General features: G+C 36.5%; 2 protein-coding genes across 3 annotated transcripts; one reads left to right on the plus strand and one right to left on the minus strand.

The window, feature by feature from the left end:
• Positions 1–821: 821 nt before the first annotated feature.
• LOC141592448 (GATA transcription factor 26) lies at positions 822–7,297 on the minus strand. 2 transcript variants are annotated; one of them, XM_074413136.1, is made up of 8 exons: positions 6,823–7,297; positions 4,657–5,031; positions 3,303–3,732; positions 3,118–3,190; positions 2,895–2,998; positions 2,599–2,785; positions 2,196–2,313; positions 822–1,545 (listed from the first exon to the last, which is right to left on the minus strand). In XM_074413136.1, the coding sequence occupies exons 1-8, from the start codon at positions 6,860–6,862 to the stop codon at positions 1,223–1,225; spliced, it is 1,650 nt and encodes a 549-aa protein (XP_074269237.1). In that variant the 5' UTR covers positions 6,863–7,297; the 3' UTR covers positions 822–1,222. The 2 variants fall into 2 exon arrangements, with proteins under 2 accessions (XP_074269237.1, XP_074269229.1); XM_074413128.1 differs by having other exon boundaries at positions 2,196–2,316; positions 6,823–7,277.
• Positions 7,298–15,818: 8,521 nt separating this feature from the next.
• Positions 15,819–21,350, plus strand: LOC141592462 (histone-lysine N-methyltransferase, H3 lysine-9 specific SUVH6-like). Its single transcript, XM_074413147.1, has 3 exons — positions 15,819–16,100; positions 17,226–20,357; positions 20,560–21,350. Exon 2 carries the CDS (start codon positions 17,245–17,247, stop codon positions 20,326–20,328), a length of 3,084 nt encoding a protein of 1,027 aa, XP_074269248.1. The 5' UTR covers positions 15,819–16,100; positions 17,226–17,244; the 3' UTR covers positions 20,329–20,357; positions 20,560–21,350.
• Positions 21,351–22,146: the final 796 nt, after the last annotated feature.

A 22,146-nucleotide genomic window follows, 5' to 3' on the forward strand; every position in this document is an offset into this window, starting at 1 on the left:
ATCTCAACTAGTAAGTTATCAATAACCTACATAAAATGATCAATAACTAAATTTAACAGAGTAAAACATATGTATAAATTTTCTTATTCTGATACACATATTTAAAAGACATAATAGAAAACCTAGTCAACTCTTAATTTTGATTTAAATATTCAAAATTTCCGAGCCAAAGTTAATTGAATTTTGAGTATTCGAATACCTTGTTTAATCTTTTTACATTGAAGTACCAATTAATTTTCAATATTAGTACATAGCCTAACCTTACATCCAAAATAACTAATTGAAATTTAGCATACTCTTTGCCATTTTAGGCAAAGTTGCTTTCAAAGGCTTTTCAAATGGTCCTTTCCATGATAAAGATTTCTCAATTATCTCTTAACTTTTCCCAAGTAAAAGTCAAGCTAGCACATAGCTTCTCCCAAAGTCTACAAATGTAGTCACCACTTTATTCCCCAGACAAAGCTCAAAGTGGCTAACGGAAATGAATCCAATAAATTCCAATTAGATTCATAAAAGTAAAATTAATTATTCAAAAATAAAACATTTAAAAATGTATTTAATTAGGATTCGATTTTTCATTTTTTATTTTCCATGTTCAAAGCAAAATCGTTTGTTTGGCAAACACGTTTTTCCATTAAAAATATCGGACAAATTTTTTTTTTCCGTAATAAAGTCATGTTTCAACCCGCGACTTTAGATCAAGAAAATGTGAACCAAAATATTGATTTTTTTTTTTCCGACAAAGTAGTCGGATCACCTGGCGATTTTGGCTCAGATGTTTTTTATAGTTCGAATCTACTAACTAAAATAACTTGAAGTTGCTCAAATGGTTGTTCATTGTTTGTAACCAGAGTGATCTCCATATATATCTATTGACAAGCTTCGTTTACAGGCATCACTAGATGCTCATTTCCATTTTCATGGCGAAGCGGCAAACTAGGCGCTCCCCGGTAATATAACTCACCCTGAAAAGGATGGTATTATAGACTAATATACATGAGCTAGACACCGAGAGCTCACCATTTCTTTCGCATTGTAAACTATATATGCTACAAGGCTTCCATCAACCTATACAAAAAAGAACACATTACCCTTCTCAATCCAAGTTCAAAATCGGGACTTGGGGGTGGGGCGAAGGGTAAAGTTGTAAAAACCATAACGAAACGATCAAACATCGTCCGAAGAAAGTTGTGGAGGTTGAAAGGAAGTCCTTGTGTATTGGTCAAGCGCGAATGTTAAATGGGTAGGTAGAGCTACTACTCGCACTTGCTTGTTGAGACACATAACTGGAGGCGGGGCAAAGGAGTTCCGCCTGAGGGAATGAACCATTGGATGGAACCTCGAGAAGTAGGTCTTGGTCCGAGGCTTCATCTTCACAGTGCATGGAATCAAGCATGAGGTGCCCACCACCACCGCCACCAGGGAATGCAAAAACGTTCTTTGGAGTTGGAATGAAGTACGGCATTTCATCTTGCAAAGGCGCCTTCTTTTTGTAGTCTACTTTCAGAATTGTTCTTTCCGGGCTCTTCATTGTGCATTTTGCCTCTGCAAAGAAACGAATGAAGTTTCGTGGGTTTAGGGGAGTATATCAGTAAAATTTTGATGCGAGTATGTCCAGAAATCAGGCTTTACAAGACAATCTCACATGTGAGGCTCGCTCAAATCCGTTGTAACCCTAATTCAATTATAGGATTAATGAATCAGTCGTAAATGTAATATCATCTCATATAAGTTTTTGTGGTAGTTAGCCTCCTGAACCCATGTTCGATTTTAGTGTACAGGAAATATATCACTATCACGGCCTTCACACACTATCTTGGGCAAAAACACCTACATATCAGCCTTCAGACTAAATTAAGAAGCAAAAATGCGAGACAAGTCCAAAATGTAGCATCACCGCTTACCAAAAAGAAAGTACTCCCTATGTCCCGGTCATTTGTTGTCCTTTTCTATATTGGGTGTCTCTGTCAATTGTTGTCCTTTCTATTTTAAGAACGAACCTGATGAGCAATTTGATCATTCACACTCAAGTTGTTCCACTTGTCATTTACTAATTGGCCCCTTCCTCTTTCCTTGGTCTTTGTGACAAAACCAAAGGACAACAATTGACCGGGACGAAGGGAGTATAAGCATTTTGATAATCAGAATCAATTTAATTTGGTAGAGAGAAAAACCCGTAGAAAAAATTGACTAACCTGCACCAATATGATTATGTTTCCCACGGAATCTGTTTCCACTCCACAGTGTACCAGCGGAACAGGTTTTAGCTCCTGATTTACTGATCTGTTCCTCTCTACCATCTTCAGTTTGCTTCTGCTGCAACAAAGGGAAAAATAGGTCAAATTCGAGATGGTGATGAACTGATGATACACACGACCCTTTTCCTGCACCATCTGGTTTAATCTAAATTCAAGTCTGGTAGAATTAAAAGGCAGCAATGCTCTTCCTTCTTCTGAGGTTTAGGGCATCATCAGTTTCCATGGCTTGAACACGAAAACTCTAGTTAAGCTATATCAAACTATTAACCCCTTGCCAACTGATCTAAGTGCTCATGAGTTGGCATGACGCAAATTTAAAAAGCAATAATTTAATCTAAACCTTGAGCATATTATACTGTTCAACCCATTTGAATTTCGACGAATTGCATAAAGCAAGTCTCTTCAGGACTTTACAGTCTTCTGTTTTAACTCCTGAAAAAGAAGAATCAAGCACTCCATCCGCAAGAAGTTGCTGAAAACAAGATAGGTTCTCTTTGATGTGAGTGCTAGCAAAAATATTTTCAAAGCTGCATGAACAAGAAAAGGGAAGATCAGACTTTGTTTTCTTTACTGAATGAAATTCGTGAAATTGAAGACGAGAAGAATCAAGACTGTAGGATAATATTTGCCATTCACCTATCAAAACCTGCAGATGTATCTACAGAAGGTAGATACTTGAGCAAACATTGCTGTTCTTCATCTGTCAAGTAGCCTTGAAATACTTCGAAGTTAACAATTTCCTGCAGCAAACAGATATTATACACTTGTTAGATACGGAGTACAATGCATGAATACATCCTTCAGCGCTAGCATTCTTTATCGGATAATATAATGATATGAGACGGAAAAGGGGGTCCACCGTTAAGTCAATGTAGCTAAGTGGGGACTTATGATTGCATAAAATCTGAATCTTCTCATTGTTGTATTTGTCCCTGCAACAAAAATATCCATGCACTTCAAAACATTCCTCAATTAAATTATATGGCTACTGTTTCATCTCACATGTAAGATCGCCTTGCATAATTTTTTGTGATCAATAGTTACCTTTTAAGTTGCCCCAGCTGCGTAACTTGACCATTTAGCCTTTTTACTTCTTCCACTGGAGAAAAAGAATTATTCACACTCTTGCTGTCGTTGTGTGACATCAACGATGCAGCATTTGAGTACCTCTCATATGCTCTACAAAGCTTATTATCAACCGAAAGGGAACTTGCTTCAGATTCCTCTTCTTTTACCATGGTACTTGGGTGTCGAATGAGAACACTTCCATGCCCTATTTCAACTGATACCATAGGGGCATCACTCTCATAAAGCAAGTCTTCCTCGGAAGACCCAGAGAACTGAGAAGCTTGCTCATGATATATGGTATACAAATCTTTTGTCAGCTTTTCCACTGAAGATTGCTTGGGACGAGTCACACATGTTCTTTTCCTAGACGGGATCATTGAATCCCAGACAACGGATTGTGATGGACCTGAAAAATACCACATTTAAGACTTCTATAAAGTAAATCTAAGCATAATTATAATGTACTCCCTTCGTCCCAATCATTTGTTTACCTTTTTTACATTTAAGACTTCCAGAAAGTAAATCTAAGCATAATAATTATAAATACGGAGCAAGTCCCATCATATAATTCATTTTCATTAATTGCAAATTGAACATGTAAACTACGGAGTAATTAAGCTTTATTCTCATACAAATTGCATGATTCACGTCTATATATGCCACGGGTGGAAGAACACTTTTAAGCTAAAACAATATTACATGTAAAAAAGCGATGAACATTATATGGCGTAGTCGCCTCTCCATAGATACACTTCCTAAATTTAAATTTTGAGGTGTTAATTAAAAGGAGTGAACTTCTCACCTTGGAATCTTTTTCATTTTTTGTTATTTAGAGTTCATTGTAATTTTTGACCCCACATCTTTGCTCAAGTGCACTTAAATCAACATCTTAGTGTGCACCTTAATTCTCGCGTAAGAGATTGAGAAGTTCATTCATGGACAAAAGGAGCTCTATATTTCAGAATCTACACGCTGAAACCTGAATTATGATACAGCCGTGGGGTATAACAGCAAAAGATCCAATATTTCCTTCTATTGACTCGAACGTTCCCCATAGCTCATAAGAGCAACTAAGTAACTAGTACGCTAGAACGCCACCCATTGAATGTTCCCCATAGCTCATAACAGCAAAAGATCCAATATTTTCTTCTATTTCCTTCCATTGACTCGAATGTGCCATCATCTCTTTTCTTTCCATAGACATAGATATGTTTATCAGTTAAGTATCATCCACTCGTATGACCAAGAGTTATAGAGTGTAATCAAGCCTCATAACATTAGCATCGTCTTCCAAAATAGCGAAAATAGTACAGGCATATAAGCTTCTGACCTGTCAACTCACTAGCATCTGCACTGCCAAACTGAGCACAACTTTCTGAATTTGATACGGCTGAGCCAAAACTTGATCGATTACTCATATCCTCATCTATGTTCTTCTGGTGACCCTGGCTATAGTCCGGGGTAAACTCTCGGTCCATGGTCATTGTATTTTCATAATTCAGCTTTCTTTTGTTCAGCTTTTCTTCCTTTTTCTTCAGAGAAATGCTCTTCATTCTACCAATTCTATGATCCTCATAATCTTCAGGATCAAGTCTAGAATGGAGAGGGGTGTAATTCACAAGAGTACCCTTTGTTCTCCATCGCGACCCACATGCATTGCACAGAACGGGTTTCTCTGGGGGACCATTGCGCCAAAGAGGAGTGCCTGTTGTAACATTGTTGTCAGAAACTATGACGTAAATCATCTGTCCCAATAAACTTAATGAGCATATATAACAATATAAGCGAAATATATATATTAAACCTCAATTTTAACTAATGCCAACATCAATGCTATAACTCAAGAACAGATATGCATAGCTTATCGGACTGACCAAGATTTTCATTTTAACAGCTGTCCTAAGATATTTTAAAGCTATAGATAGTTATGGAGTTACAGTTTTCCTTGAGTAAAGTTTAACTGTTTATGCAAGCAACTATATCCGTCAGCAAATCATCACGTCAGCGCATACATGTAACGGTCTAACCGTCTAAACTCCGTGTACATTTATTAAACATAATAATGGAAACATATGCAATCCACGAGGAACGAAAAAATGCCATAAAAATTGCACATCTTCGGAAAACTACCAAATACAACAGAAAAATTATGGTAGGATTCAGTGATTAATTGTCAGGGGGATAAAACCTTGAAAAACCACTTAATTAGATTAGAAACACTTGTATTTTTCTAGCTCAAAAACACCTAGCCATCTAAATTGAAAGACGACAGAGGAAATGTATCAATGTTACGGATAGAGATACCAGTCGTAGTTACTATAAGCAAAGTTGAACAGGAAGCAAGCAATCATTTAGCAACAGACTACAAGTAGAATTTGAGGCTTCAAACTTAGACAAGGGCATCAACAACCTATGGTTCAAAAACAGCTGTAATGGCAGGAGGTTTAAATTCAAAACGAACCCATCCGACAAAAAATCTGGAGGCACCAGAATACCAGATTGGTAACTTAGACTAGGTTAAGTATCAGACAGTGCATATCCAAGTGTAGAGTATTGGACATGTGTACGCAAGTTTGGGGACAATGCACGAGGACTACTAGACAGTGGCATTTAGAGACTCTTTAACTACATGCAAGCTTACAAGCTAGATTATGCCAGCCATGGCATCACCACAAACAAGGACTACTAGACAGTGGCATCATGGAGTCGCTGAATAGGCGATATAAGGAGGTCAATGTAAGAACTGACAGAAAAGAATGAGTGACATCTACTGTCATTACAATTTAGAATGACCCTTATGTGAGCAACAACATTGGCATTTGCTCAATGCAGAAAAGATAGGTAATAACTCTAAACGAAACGATTTTGAAGAGGAATAGCAACAAGGCAACAAGCCATCAAGACTCGGTTACAACTTAGGTTGATCATTGAACCATGGTCCATCATTTCTGATTGAAGAAGCATTATAACTTCAGGACATCAAAATGCTTATGATCAACAATCAAGCACCCTAATGCGATTTGAATTGGTTAAGGGTTCTAATCAATTTGTAAAACCAAACTCGATTTTCAACACATAATCTCAGACACAAATCAAAACAACCTAACAGTCTAACACTTCCACATTCAGTTGTCATACACACAATTTACACACTGAAGAAACTCGTAGTTCTTGTTACATTCAAATCCAATCCCACTTCAAACAGTTTGTCTCTCTTAAGACGGGCATACCCGTCTGCCCATCTTAAGATTAAAACGGGTCAAATTCCACAAACATTTCAAAACATACATTAATCACACACACATTCATCATTCACTTATAAGTTCACTAGTTCAGTCCAATTCCCTCAACTTGCAAATCTAAAAAAGTCAAATTTATAAACTACACAATTTGCAAATATCCTGAACCAAATTAAGAACACAAAAACAAATTCCTTAATCATTCTTTTCTTGAACAATCAAATTCAACAAAACAATTCAATAACAAAAAAACTCACTTGCAACACCACAGTGATAGCAAGGTCCTTGCTTTCCCATATCCTCCTCCTTAATTACTTCAATAAATTATAAAAACACAAATAAAACCTTATTTTCTGAATTTTTTTTTTTAAATCCAACTTTGTTCCCAGTTAAAATAAATTAAAAACCCTTTATTAGCATATACACTAAACCCAGATAAAAATTTCAACAAAAAATCAAAATTTACAAAACCCCATGACTAAAAATTGGCTTTAAATAGTGAATTAACAGCAAAAAAATACAAATCATGTACTAAAAATTTAGTCTTTTAACAAAAAGATTGGATTTTTATTATGAAGTTTCTGTATATGAGACAATTAAAAGGTAAAAAATACAATTAGAAAGGAATCTGGAACAAATGAAGGAAAAGAAAGAGAAGGTTAGAAGAGGAAGAAGAGGAAAGGCAGGTTGAAAATGGAGGGCATGTATTTGTATTGTAATTGTATTATGAATAAAAAATGGACCTTTTTTATTTTCTTATATAATTTCACTAATTATTTGTATATTTTATTTTATTTCATAGATTTGTATTCGGTCAAATTTAACATATTCTGTAAATGTTGTATGACTTTTTATAATGAAATGATCTATTTACACAAGGAAAAAAAAACTGTTTTTATTTTCTAACTACTCCCTCCTATCCACCCTTTTTTTCCCCTTTGAAGTGGGCACGGAGATTAAGGGTGGGGAGTATAATATTGATAAATATATGAGTGGGGTTGGTAATTGGAGAGAGGTATGAATAATTATGATTATAAATATTAATAAAGGAGATGTGTGGGGTTTGGTTATTGGAGAGAGGTAGGAATAATTATAATTAAATATTAATAAAGTATATAGTGGGGTTTGATGAGTGGAAAGAGGTAAGAGTATAATATTAATAAAAACTTTCTCAAAAAGGAAAGGGGAAGAAAACCTGAATAATCCGTTTTAGGAAATATGGAAGAAAAGAGTGGATAGGAGGGAGTATCATTTTTGGGTCAATTTGTTAAAAAAATTTTGATGATTTTTAACTTTTATTAGTAATTATAATAGTTTTACCTAATAATGTTGCTTATTGATAGAAATTATGTAATTATTTGTATAATTGTTTCTTTTATCGAGTGATATATTTAGCTTTTTATTGATTAACTTTATTTTTGGATTGATTTATATAAAAGTTTTACTTACAACTTTTTTAATTACTCCGTAGTAATTACTAATTAGAGTGTAACTCTTTTTTATTTTTACTCCCTAAGACCATAAGTAATTAGTGAAAGTAATTGTTTGTATAATTGTTTTATGTTTGTTTGCTTGTGGGCTTGAGTCATGGAGGAAATGTGCAGTTGGTAAATTAGTAAGAGATTGGATTATTAAATTAAGGAGTTTTTAATGTAAGAGGGTAGATGGTGACATGAAAGATGGGGATGTGGGGGATTATGATTTATGAGTGTATTTGTTAAATCTATACTCATATTGCCAAAAATATGAAAGAAAATTTCTTAAAACAATAATAATAATAAATAAAAAATGAAATAAATCTATATCCATGTTATCCTTCATTCATGATGCAAAATCCTATTGATTTTGAACTTGTAGCTGCTGTTTTGATGTGCAGGAAGTAAACCCTCGTGTGTACATTTATAACCTGCAAACCACATATATCAGGTAAGTCATTCTAAAGTAACAGACTCGAAGTTTAGAACGCGCATAGCCATAAACATTTCTTGAAGCAATAGGTCTCTCTTGTGACGGATATATCCGTCACAAACTTGTGACGGGTCAAGTATCACTCACACTGTTAGAAAAGACAAAAATAAAGGTACCCGTCACAAAATGAGAATTTGTGTTCTTGAAGAGGCTTGAAACTGAATCCCTAAGAATTTCACTAAAACTTTACTTTTAACCACTAGACTCCACCCCTTAGAAGTAATTTTTTTTTATATATATTATTTATTTATTTAAGAGGTTTTTTTTTTTAACGATAAAGTATATTGAATATAATAAAAAAATTGCCACAATGCCCAAAATCATAATTAATATTTAGGCTTGTTTTTTCCGGTTGAAACACTTTAATATAATACTTCTCATATATATTGGAGAAAAGTTAGATTTAGTTTGGATGTAAGGGACTATATCTAAAGATCAATATTAAGAAAATTAGCAAAATAAAATAAATAAATGTTTATTTGTGTGATACTGTGATCATTTCAAATCATACTTTATGTCACAAACGGAGTAATACAAATGCACTTCACTCAAATTCACAAGATGGATTTGGGGTGACCATGGCTCGGTCATGGCCCAAAGGCTCGACCCATTCACATCAAGTAGGCCTTAATCAACCTTAAAGAGGTATAGACTCGTATTTTCTTTAATTATCTTTTGTACCGAATCAATTTATAATATAGAACGAGCCTAAAAGAAGAAAAGTCAAGAATAAAGACAATAATTTATTAGACTTTTGAATCTCCTTAATAAACCGATATTTTATATTGAATAGTATCACGGTAAAATACCTAAGTTATTAATTTAAAATAATAGATTATTAAAATATATAGGTTACATAAGCCGAAACAATTTTATCGGCCTATTGCTACTGGACTAGTCTTATGCTAAAAAATAATCTTATATACTACTCCCTCCAAAAACTAATGTTCTTCCCATTTCTCAGTAGACCCAGGTTCAAACCTCCCCAAGAACAATTTTGTGGAGTATGTATGACATGAGTTCAGTGCGCGCCGAAAACAGTGATTGCAGATTCCCTCATCAAAAATAATAATAATAATTGGTGCAAGTCATTACCAAAAACTTGTACATTAACGCCCACTTACTATGCCTTTTGCTTTGATGGAAAGCTTTATTTTACATGTCATGACGATACATTTGGATTTAATCAAAATAGTATTAAATTTGATGGCGATATTCAATCTCATTTAGTCAAGTGGCTTGCTGGCATGTAACTCTTCCTACACCGTGTGGGTGTTTTCCAAGAGAATTTGATGGTTTCTTATCTTACGCCTGGTGTTGCATTACATATATGGGTCCTTAGGGACTACAAAACGAATCATTGGATGTTGCAGCATAAATTTCAAGCATGGACGGCTTGTCACCAAGTTCTTGGATGACTAAGAAACTCGAAAAAGTTTTCATTGGGTCGATTAATTGATGTGTTGGATTTCCATCCTAGTAGTTGTGACGTTATTTATTTGCTTACGCCTGGCTATATATTCTTATGCAACCTCTCAACAAGGACCTTAAGGCTAGCCTATCATAGTCATGTTGCTGTTGCAGAGAGGTGTAAATGATATTTGATGACACCTTATGATTACCCTGTGATGCTCAGTTGCTCGCCAACACCATTTACACGCTTTTCTTGGCCTTGGCGGAATGATCGTATTTCGTAGTAAAAGGTCCATTGAACAACTTATGAAAATGATAAAGCTCTATATTATTATTTGTTTTTTTTTTTCATTCTTTTTTTGTTGTATTTCTACTTTTTAGGATACATTGTTTTACAGCCGGTCTCGTGGCCTTTTTCTTTTATCTAAATAGACTTTTTTTAATAATTATGTGGGTAAAAATGCTCACAAGCTATCGCTACGATGATGTTATTAAAGCTACTCTTGGGCATTACTCATATTTTGTTTGGAGGAGCATTATAGAGGCTATGTGGGTGTTTCAAGAGAGGTTGCGATGGTTGATTGGTGACTGGTCGGAAATTTGTTTCTGGAAGGACCCATGGACACTCAAGGTTCCTTCTTTTTGTAATATTTCACTAGTATGAGGTGATAGGGATAGCAAGCTGACTGAGTGGATCCTTATGGAGGATGAAGAGTAAATCCAGGAGGACCTAATGGGGTTTGAAACAAATGAGGTATATGCAAAATAAATCCTTATCTGAGCGGCACAAACGGGTAATAGGTTGTTGGTTTGGATTACGGTAATTATAATATTCCTAGCCTTTTCTTTTCTGTTTGTTTTGATTGCAAAATGGCTCACTAAACAATGTTTACATGTTATTGCCAACTGGTACTCTATGAAAAAGATGTTATCAGAATTCATGTAAACGATCATTTTTTTTCTGATAAATATAAACAAGTTGTGTACAGTGGAGACAGTTGAGTTGAGGCACGCCTAGGTATGCTTTGTGCGTCTACATCCACAACAGTCTGCATGCACAATACGCCTCATTCATTTAAGGATAATACTCCTCCCATGCTTATGGGTCATGACCACCTTACAGAATATGTAATTGGAAAAAAAAAAAAAAAAAAAAAAGCAAAATTTTGAAGTCTAACATTGATTTTCAATCAACCATGACAACATTTTTACCCAAAAGGCCGACATTGTTGCAACATTTTAAATCAATCTGATATTTTATAAATTGAGGTGAAGAGGAAACAACAGCCAGAGATCCCTTGGATCATAATTCGCTTGCGCTATTCATCAAGCCTTTCCTACATTCACAGCTCGATTACCATTATTAACTAGTTTTTGATGTTCGACTCCTCGTTCCCTGCCATATGTTGAGCCTTATTTTAGCCACTGGGATAATGCTATTATTGTTCTGACCTGAGGACCATTTGGAGTTCTAAACAAATAATGCTTCTACTTGACTCTTCAACGTCAGAAGCCGAAAGTGTCACAATATTAAATAGCTGCGCAAAAAGGTGTAAAAAGTCCTATTAATTTTTTCTGAGGCACTTTTTCTAAACCTGTGTAATAAAAAGCCACAGGGGTGTTAAAAGCCACGAGCAACCACGGGCGTGGGAACCGAGCATCCGCTTTTGGTCACAGTATTACAAGCATTTATTAATGAAATTCATACAAATCTCGAAGTATAATATACTTGTGCATTCATAATTAAGGCTCGTTTTTCTTTGTGGCACTGGGCCTCCATTTATTTTAAGACGCCCCTGAAAAGCCACAATCAAGACCAGATAATAACAAGCTACATAATAGTCTACAAAGTATATTATCTTCTTAGATATTGAATTACTACGGGAAAGAAAAGGACATACGAGAACAAGAGAAAAATATCGGAAAATTAAGGAAATTATATAGGGCTCCTGATACTTATTCCTTGGCAGGTCAAATGGAAATTATTGTCTTTTATCTAGAACTTAAGGCAAGAAAGGCGAATAAATTACAAACTTCTACTCTACTTGTATTTAATTTTCATCCTTTAACTGACTGGCAGTAGGTCAAGAACCAGGAGCTGCAACTAGAGGTTAGAGTACCTCCCACGCTCTTAACTTTTTAAAACAAACCCGACCTCAAATCAACTAATAGAACTCCACCTTACTTTTCATGTTTGATTTTCCGTTTTCATTTTTACTAATGCATGTACTCTTTATTTACAAGTAGAGTAGAAGTACTAATCCAGTGGCCTGATCTTTATGAAATTCATTCCATCTTCTGATAAGCCAAAGGTCTCATGTTCCTCCTCGTTTTTCCAATGGAAGTTCGGGAATCCAGTAGCAGTGCAATATTGCACTAACATTCTTTGCCAACAAGTATTAGGATTCACATTATCTTCCCTAGGATTGTGAGTGACATCAAGATATACCTCATGGATCCTATTTGCCAACTCCTTCCAACTGTGGCAATCTATTTTACTCCGACTCTTCTAATTTTTTGAGTACCCGTGTCCGACATTCGACACTCGGACATGGGTATGACACTTGGACACTAACAAGGGTAAAGTCGTATCATCTCAATAAAAATAAACCTTCCCTTAATGGGCGGTGCGGATACCTAACACCTTCCCTTACCGACGTTACCGTACCTTTACCCTTGATTCCGCAATCTTTGGTTTAGGCACGAGTAACGAATCAGTCCCCATTTGACGGATCAAAAAGGGTATTTGCCGTTAATTTTTTTTTATGTTTTTTTTAAAACCTACTGACAACTCTTGTACTATTATTTATTTTAAAAAATTGATATTTTTCCAGGGTTCTCACAGGATCTGAGATTTTAATTAGGCCTTCCATTTTCAATTCTCAGGATACCTCATTCTCCCCCGTTCACTCATTGTCTCACAGATGATAATCCTTCAGTGGTGCTGGTTACGACTGTCAGTGATTTGTTACTGTACTGTCGACATGAGAAAGCGAAGAAGTATAATTACTACATCATTAATGTACAAACCAGGGCGTGGTCTTCCGCCACCTCTATACTACTATGACAGGCTAGTTAATGTTGGCTTAATATGTGATCCATTTTACTCTTAATGATAGGAAAATCGTTGTAAATGCTGCATATCGTTATAGCGTTGTTGTTATTCCCTGCACAACAAAACCTTCATCAAAGTTCATCGCACACGTATTGTCTTCTACAAATCATGGTGATAATCATTGGTGCAAGTCATTACCAAAAACTTGTACATTAACGCCCACTTACTATGCCTTTTGCTTTGATAGAAAGCTTTATTTTACATGTCGTGACGGTACATTCGAATTTAATCAAAATAGTATTAAATTTGATGACGAGATTCAATCTCATTTAGTCAAGTGGCTTGCTGGCATGTCACTCTTCCTACACTGTGTGGGTGTTTCCCAAGAGTATTTGAAGATTTCTTGTCTTACGCCTGGTGCTGCATTGCATGTATGGGTCCTTGGGGACTACAAAACGAATCATTGGATGTTGCAGCTGTTCCGGGTGTAATTCCGGAGCAGGATTGTGACCACTTGAGCTTGTAGAACGATGTCGTTGCTCGTCTCTTCCTTTCACTCTTTCCTGTAAAGATGAACAAACTGAGGGCTCGGCTTGGGGCCGAGCGTACTCACTCCGACGCTCAAGTCAGTAAACTTAGAGAGATAAGTTGTATGTTTAACTTGGCAAAGTATATTGTAGAGAGATAAGGGATTTTTATACCAGATTTTCCAGTTTTTTTTCTCAATGAGAGATGTGGAGTATTTATAGACTTTCACCTTTTGTCACGTAGTGGCCAAGTGGCGTAGCAGGTGGAAAGACTGTCTTACCCTCGGCCGAGGGACCCCCGGCCGAGGGACCCCCGGCCTGGTTGACTCCATGCCGAGGGGACTGGATGCGAGTATACGGATATGCCTCTCGGCCGACTAGTTGCCGAGCCGAGACCCAAGTGACAGGCCGACAGGCTTTGTCGGTTAGGCCGTTTTTCTTTTGACTTGTTGTCTTTTAGCTTTGACCTTGGTCAATATGTTGACTTGGTCAGCGGGTGCAGAATATGCCCCATCAGCAGCATAAATCTGAAACATGGGACTGCTTGTCACCAAGTTATTGGATGACTAAGAAACTCGAAAAAGTTTTCATTGGGTCGATTAATTGATGTGTTGGGTTTCCATCCTAGTAGTTGTGACGTTATTATTTGCTTACGCCTGACTATATATTCTTATGCAACCTCTCAACAAGGACATTAAGGCTAGCTTATCGTAGTTATGTTGTTGTTGTAGAGAGGTGTAAATAATATTTGAAGACAACCTATGATTACCCTGTGATGCTCAGGTGCTGGCCAACACCACTTACACGCTTTTCTCGACCTTGGCGGAATGATCATATTTCATAGTGAAAGGTCCACTAAACAACTTATGAAAATGATAAACCTCTATCTTATTATTTATTTTTTTGATTCTTTTTTTGTTGTATTTCTGCTTTTTAGGATACATTGTTTTTCAGTCGGTCTCGTGGCTTTTTTTTAATCTAAATAGACTTTTTTTTTTAATAATTATGTGTGTAAAAATGCGCACAAGCTATCGCTACTGTTATTTTTTGTAATTAGATTTTGGTGGATAATTGTGATGATAAAAATCGTATCGACCAAGATTTGTAAATCAAAAGAGGGGAGGAGTTGAGGTATTGTCACTTTGGGTCATATAACCTTGTTATGATAGCTTAACAAATACTCTGGCATATATATTAAAGCTCAGATGCTCAGATGTACGCATTCTCTTTGCTTGGTATTTTACTCACGATGATGTTATTAAAACTACTCTTGGGCATTACCCATATTTTGTTTGGAGGAGCAATATAGAGGCTATGTAGGTGTTTCAAGAGATGGTTGACTACTCGCTCCTTGTTATAGGTAGAGCCTTATTTTAGCCACCGGGCTAATGCTATTGTTGTTCTGACCTGACTACCATTTGGAGTTCCAAACAAAAATGCTTCTACTTGGCTCTTCAACGTCAGAAGCCGAAAGTGTAGCTGCGCAAAAAGGTGTAAAAAGTCCTATTAATTTTTTCTGAGTCACTTTTTCTAAAACTTGTGTAATAAAAAGCCACAGGGGTGTTAAAAGCCACGAGCTAGCACGGGCATGGGAAAATAAAGAACTAGCTATTTTTTTTGATATTATTTGTCAAGCTTTTATTGTATTTTTCTCCTACTTTAATCGTAAAAAATTATACATCAACGTAGAATATAATAAAACAACTCGAGAAATAATTAGAGTTATGGGACGCAACCCTACCCAAACTCATCAACTTTAAATTTGGGTTTGAAAAATTTGCACCCAACTAGGTCAGGTATGGGTCCATCGAGTAAGAAATAAGTTCATGCATGACCCTTATGGAATCTACCTTAGACCCGACTCCATTATTTGTTAGTACATGTTTAGGTCCATAACACATAGACGTGGTAAACGGATCAATCGGGTCGAGTTCGGTTAAGGTCGTGTCAATTTCAGGCTAGGTCATCTCATGTATGTAGACCTTGGATCGGGTGAGGTCATTTCAAGTTCGGTCACATTCAACTAAGCTCTTATCAACTCAGGTCGGGTCAATTCAAATTCGGATTAAGTTCAAATATCAGATCAAGTTATTCAAATTGAGCCAGGCATAAGCAATACACTAGGCCCAACTTTTTAGACTTAATAATCACTTTCGTTTAATTGGACTTAGATTTTACGAGTTCAGTTTAAAAAGTTTTATTTTAAAAAGTAAAGAGAGCTTTACAAGTTTACAACAACTCATGTCGTGTAAGTTTATAAAACTAGATTGATCCTTTTAAGCAAAGACCTAACCTATCTCATCCTTTTGATGATAGAGGTAAATTGAAGTCACCGGCTTTCAAACCACCTCAAGAGAATACATGAATATCCAATAAAAGCTATAAAGTCGGCAACTTTATCGGCTTTCCGAGAAGATCTAATTTATTACATTGAGAAACATGTTAGTTATTAGGACGAGGTGCTTCGTCGTTTCTGTTTCCACACCTGTACTGATGATGCAATGCAATCTTCATTCGTAGGTTAATTACTCTCATCAATCCTACCTTTCTCTTTGAATACCCAATTACCCAGGTTCGATTTTCCCTTAATTATTGTATTTTTAATCTTAATTCTTCATTAATTTTGTTTGATTGATTTGGGTTAATTTGATATTGTTTTTAGTTGTTACGCTTTTTGTGATTTTAAATTGATTATGATGATTAATTGCTTCATGAATATGAACCACCCATTTCTATTTTATTGTGATTAAATCGATAATTATTTCAATTTTTATGTGATGGGTATGGATTAATTTATGAAGTTTTTGAAAATTGGATGAGGGTTTTGTAAAAGTTTTGATTTTGATTAATCGCTTTGTCCCAATCATTTGTTTATTTCTTAATTTTACGTGGCCAAAGTGGGAGGTATATTCAAAGGTAAACAAATGATTGAGACGGGTTAATTTTTATTTATTTTATGTGAGGGGTATTTTAATCGAAGGTAGACAAATGATAGGGGCGGATGGAGTATTTCAATTGAGTGGTTTTTCAGTCCGTATCAATACAATTTGATTGTGGAGTCGTATGTTCGGATTAAGGTATACCTAGGTGAAGAATGATAATGAATTACTCCTATAATGTTCATATCAATATTTTGGTTAACTATTTCTCGAGTCCAGGCGGGTTAAAGTGAATCTAGGTTAAGAATGATTACCTAGAGACTAGATGGTGTTCGGATTTGGGAAAACATTTTTAATTACAGTTATTTATTATTCTTTTATCTATATTGCATCATGTGTAATTTTGTATGTTATGTCACTTCGACTCCATAAAAGTATCCAACCCAGGTATGTGCCTTATGTCAGACTCGGCTAGTTTGTGGAAAATATCCATGTTGGAGTCATACCATGTACATTGTACGATTTGATGGGAAAACGCTTTGGTTTGTGTAATGTTGGTATGATTCTTAGAGAAAAAATGTCGGCTGCAAATTTATTAGGCTCTTGTATGTTATGCTTCTTGAGCTTGGCTCAAACTACTCATCGGCCATCGCAATATCCTTTATAGGACTTGTTAATTTTATTCTTTCATAGTTTTCACCGTAAGTGAAGTATCAAATGTAGATGTTTGCATTTGTAATGTAGTCTGAGCTTGTAGTTTAGCAATGATGTTGTGGAGGTGAAATGCTAATTATTAGAACTCTATCATGTTTTGGTAGGCTTCTTTAAGGGGAGAAAATGGGGTCTATTGTCGGTGAGCTGAAGAATATAGAAAATGGCGATTCTTCTTTGTTGATACCTACTCCAAAATATAAGAGGCGGAAAGTGTATGCTAAACGTACTTTTCCTCCTGGTTGTGGCCCAAATGCCGCACCACTATGTGAGCAAACCCAAACTGAGGTGGCCCAAGGAGATAAAGCGATAAATGTGGACGATGTTGTGAACAAGGTTTTGCAAGATATCGAGAATGGTGGTGAAAAGGGTGGAGATATTCGTGAAGCGGAGAGGAAAGAACCTCAGGAACAAATGATTCAGCCTGGTGTTGAAAATGGAGTTGAGTTGAAGGCGTCTGATTCGGCGACTTGTGGCACGATGAAATGCGTAAATGAGGCATCAAAAAACCTTTCAGCTGAGAACACCGATACATCTGTAGAGATTCAAAATGTTGAAGAAAACCCTATTTTACGAGATGATAAACATGATCCACCGAATGATTTGGTAGAAGCCAAATCGGAGTCTCCAACTACACGCAGGGATTCTGGTATAATCGAATCTAAGGAGCTTACTGATGCGTCTAGTGACGAAGTGGAAGATGAGGGAACTATTGTAGAACAATGTTTATTGCCACATCATCCACTTCCATCAAATCTTGTCTGGAAGGAACGGAAATATCCACGTCCAAGAAGAGTTTCTGCGGTTCGTACTTTCCCTGCTGGCTGTGGCCGTAATTTGACGACCCGTGGTGACAATCGAGTGGTTGAGGACAAATCAGATACCAAGATGCAAGAAACAGGTGTACTGAATAAAAAAGGAGGAAACCCTGAAAAGAACAAGAGCTCCGAGGATAAGATACAGGATATGGTTCCTGAAAAAAGTGGATATACGCATGAACAGATTTCAGAGCCTAATGAAGAGGTTGCTGTAGAGATGGTTACTCAAGCACCTATGTTAGGGCAGCCTTGTGAAATTAAGGGACGAGAGGAAAATCTTGAAGACAATAAGGTTGAACATCGGGATATTGAACAATCAGGGTATGAAGGGAAAGATGAGATGGATATCGGGAGTTTACCTGACAGGTTGAAGCACGACATTGTGGTTTATGTAAAGGATAAAGATAAGAAGAAAAAGCCAGGTAGTGTTTCTGTTAACGACATCGAGTCCAAGGAAGAAAGTAGCTTTGATAATAAAATTGAGAGACCCATCATCGTGCAAGGTATAATGTCTGAAGCTTCATGTCCATGGAGACAGGGGAAGGGTTCCGCAACATTTGGAGTTCGTACAAAAGAAAGCAATAGAAAAAAGCGTCCTCGTAGTAAATTTGAAGACAGTGCAGAAAAGGTTGAAGAAAAATGTACAACGATTGTACCTTATGTCAATGACATCGAAGTAAATGAAGATGCTCAACCACTGCAGGCTATTAGCTATGATGATGACTCTTCTGAGAACGAGGAACATAATGACTTCCAATTCCTTCCAAGATCACGTGATTGCGAGGTTACCCCCCCTCCTTTCATGGCTGGGTCCTCAAGTGACAGAAGTCCGCGTAGTAAGGTACGAGAGACCCTAAGGTTATTTCAGGTACTTGTCAGAAAAATACTTCACGGAGAAGAAACAAAAGAAAAAGAAAAGGGAAAAGCTGGTAAAAGAGTAGATATACTTGCGTCAAGTATGATGAAGGCAAAAGGGAAATATATTAACACGCAAAAAAGAGTAGGGGCTGTTCCTGGAGTAGAAATTGGTGATATATTTAGCTACCGCTTAGAACTTGCAGTTATTGGGCTTCACACTCCGCTGCAGAGTGGTATAGACATTATCAAGCAAGGCAAAAGTTCTGTTGCAATAAGTGTTGTGGCTTCTGGAGGCTATGACAATGATGTGGAGAACTCTGATGTATTGATATATACTGGTCAAGGTGGAAATCCTACGGGTCCTAATAAGCAGCACGAAGATCAGAAGCTTGAACGAGCAAATCTAGCGTTGAAGAATTGCATTGATGAAAAGAGTCCAGTGAGGGTAGTTCGAGGCTTCAAAGAGACAAAATCAAAATCCCCGGATAAAGGGGATGGAAGGTCTAAAATGGTTGCTACATATACTTATGACGGACTCTATACCGTTGAAAAATACTGGACTGAGGTTGCGCCGTCTCATGGAAAATTGGTTTACAAGTTTGAGTTGAGAAGAATTCCAGGTCAGCACCAGCTCGCTTGGAAGGAAGTGAAGCAGTCCAAGAAAGGTAAAAAGCGGGAAGGTTGTTGTGTAGATGACATTTCGAAAGGGAAAGAAAAATCTCCAATTTGTGCCATCAATACCATAGACGATGAGAAACCTCCACCATTTACGTATATTACTAGCGTGATGTACCCTGACTGGTGCCGGCCTATACCTCCTAGGGGCTGTTCTTGCAAGGATGGATGTTTGGATACGGACTGTTGCTCTTGTGCAGCGAATAATGGAGGAGAAATTCCATACAATTTAAGTGGGGCAATAGTCGAAGCAAAACCCCTGGTCTATGAATGTGGTCCTTCATGCAAATGTCCTCTATCTTGCCCCAATAGAGTTAGCCAACATGGTATCAAACTTCCTCTCGAGATCTTCAAGACCGGGAAAAGGGGGTGGGGCGTCCGGAGCATTTCTGCTATTCCATCTGGTAGCTTTATATGTGAATATATCGGAGAACTTCTAGATGATAAAGAAGCTGAAGAAAGAGCTGGCAGTGATGAATACTTATTTGATATTGGTCAGAACTACAATGATTCCAGTCTCTCTGATGGAGTTTCGGCTCTCATGCCTGAGACACCTTCAGTCGCTAGTGATGTAGTTGAAAATGTCGGTTTCACCATTGATGCTGCTAGGTTTGGAAATATCGGTCGGTTTATCAACCATAGTTGTTCTCCTAACCTTTATGCACAGAACGTCCTTTACGATTACGAGGACAAAAGAATTCCACACATCATGATGTTTGCTGCTGAGAATATACCTCCTCTGCAGGAGCTTACTTATCATTATAATTACACTATTGATCAAGTTTTTGATTTAGAAGGAAAGATCAAGAAAAAGGAGTGCTATTGTGGCGCATCCGAGTGCAATGGTCGTATGTACTAATGAAATTGGACTTGCCTGCTATTTCACTTGTAAGTCTCATACTCTCATCGATATAATTAGTTCTTTTGACGATACTTTTCTGTCTCTTTCATTGCTTTCTGTGTACTTTTGCTTACGGGTTTTAAGATATCACAAGTTGTAATATGTTCCGATGTACATTCTCTATATTAAACACGTATACTCGTCTATTCTTAAAGATAGTGATTGCATTTTCATTTTTCTTTGTCCCAGGGTAATTGATCTTATTCTATACACGGCTATAAAAGGGATCAAATGGAGGACAACATATATGTGAAGCATAAAGAGGTATCTTTTTTCCTCTTAATCGTACATATTCAAAAGCGACCTATGTTTTCGGGATGAAGGACCTTCAACATTCGTCAATTAGAGTACACTAAGGTGAGCGATATTTTTTGCTAAGCATGAAACCCATGTTGTCATCGCTGCTTAATTTTTCTCGAAAAGCATTTTTCTTGGTTGGTGTAACTCATGGAGCATTTCGGCCGTGTTTGAGAATATTTTCCGAAGAGAGGTTATTTTGGTTGGTCTAACCAAAATTGATCGACAAGGTTGAAAGCTCACAGACCTATGGTGTCATTTTGGGAAATGGAGCAATTTGATGTCGCCTTTCAAGTGACTGGTGCCACTAGAAGGCTAGAAGCCTTTCTTCTGTTTTTAAGCTCCCCCTGTGAAAAAATGCAGGGTTTTAACTTGAAAAATGGCCGTTATAATCTTTTCTTTTTTCCGTCTCAAATAGTATAAATGTATAATACCAAGTTTTTGTTTTGTTTTATACAGAGTATAATCTTTGTAGCACATAAGAAGCATGAAGTGTTTCTTGGCTTTTAGTTGTAATAATTAATAAGGATGCTAAGTGCGAGTCGAACATGGGATGTGAGGGGGACAAATAAATACTAGTACTGCTTTGCTACTGGGTACTGAGCCCAACTTCTTAATGTTGTAAAAGAAATACTCCCTCTGTCCCGGTCCTTTGTTATCCTATTTTATTTTTGGGTGTCTTAGTCATTTGTTGCCCTTTCTATTTTAGGATTGCATTTGATGAGCGATTTTTTTTTTCACACAATTTGATCCACTTGTCATCTTATAATTGGCCTTCTCATCTTTCCTTGGTTTTTGTGCCAAAACCAAAGGACAACAATTGACCGAGACGGAGGGAGTACAATACATAACAAAAAAAGGTGTGTTCTCCTAACACCCAAATTTTCGAGCTTACATGGTTCTATTTCGATCTTTTTTTTTTTTTTTTTTTTTTATTTAAAAAAAAAACGTGTTATCAAATTGTTTTATTTTCCATGCATTATTTTTTTTAAAGGTGATTTTAATTCGTTGAATAGTGACATGTACACAAGAATTATCTAGCAAGTCTCCTTAAGACATGCCTTTTCAATCTAAAATTGACACATTTATAATAAAATGTGATTATTTTTTGATAAAAAATTACCAGAACAATTTTAGCGGTAAATTTAGCTTCAACATTATGTCATTAAATGATGGCGACATTTTTCCCATCACCAATTTTCGATCATAGAATAACTCTCGACAACTCATAGTTTTAACTCCGAAATTCTAATATGATCTGTTACATTAGTTCTAGTATGAATAAGTTCAATGTTTCACAAGCGTGTTAGCAAAATGTTATTAGTTAATCAAATATAATCGAATTCGATCACAAAAGTGAAACGACAGTGGTGTTTATTCATGCTGATTTCAACAGCGACGTAGGCGTACCCCTTTCTACTGTCGATTCTCTATACACGAAAATCATTCAAACATTCCTTAATCGCAATTTGGCTGCAG

The sequence above is a fragment of the Silene latifolia genome, chromosome 1 (assembly GCF_048544455.1).
Source record: "Silene latifolia isolate original U9 population chromosome 1, ASM4854445v1, whole genome shotgun sequence".
Classification (NCBI taxonomy): domain Eukaryota; kingdom Viridiplantae; phylum Streptophyta; class Magnoliopsida; order Caryophyllales; family Caryophyllaceae; genus Silene; species Silene latifolia.

What these genes read in the sequence shown, in the direction of transcription:
- LOC141592448 (XM_074413128.1), bottom strand. Translation starts at nt 6,862, where the DNA reads ATGGGAAAGCAAGGACCTTGCTATCACTGTGGTGTTGCAA. An exon ending in AGATGCTAGTGAGTTGACAG is followed by an intron (nt 3,733 to 4,656) that starts GTCAGAAGCTTA and finishes GGTATTTTTCAG; the next exon opens with GTCCATCACAATCCGTTGTC. An exon ending in ACATAATCATATTGGTGCAG is followed by an intron (nt 1,546 to 2,195) that starts GTTAGTCAATTT and finishes GTTTCTTTGCAG; the next exon opens with AGGCAAAATGCACAATGAAG.
- LOC141592462 (XM_074413147.1), top strand. Translation starts at nt 17,245, where the DNA reads ATGGGGTCTATTGTCGGTGAGCTGAAGAATATAGAAAATGGCGATTCT.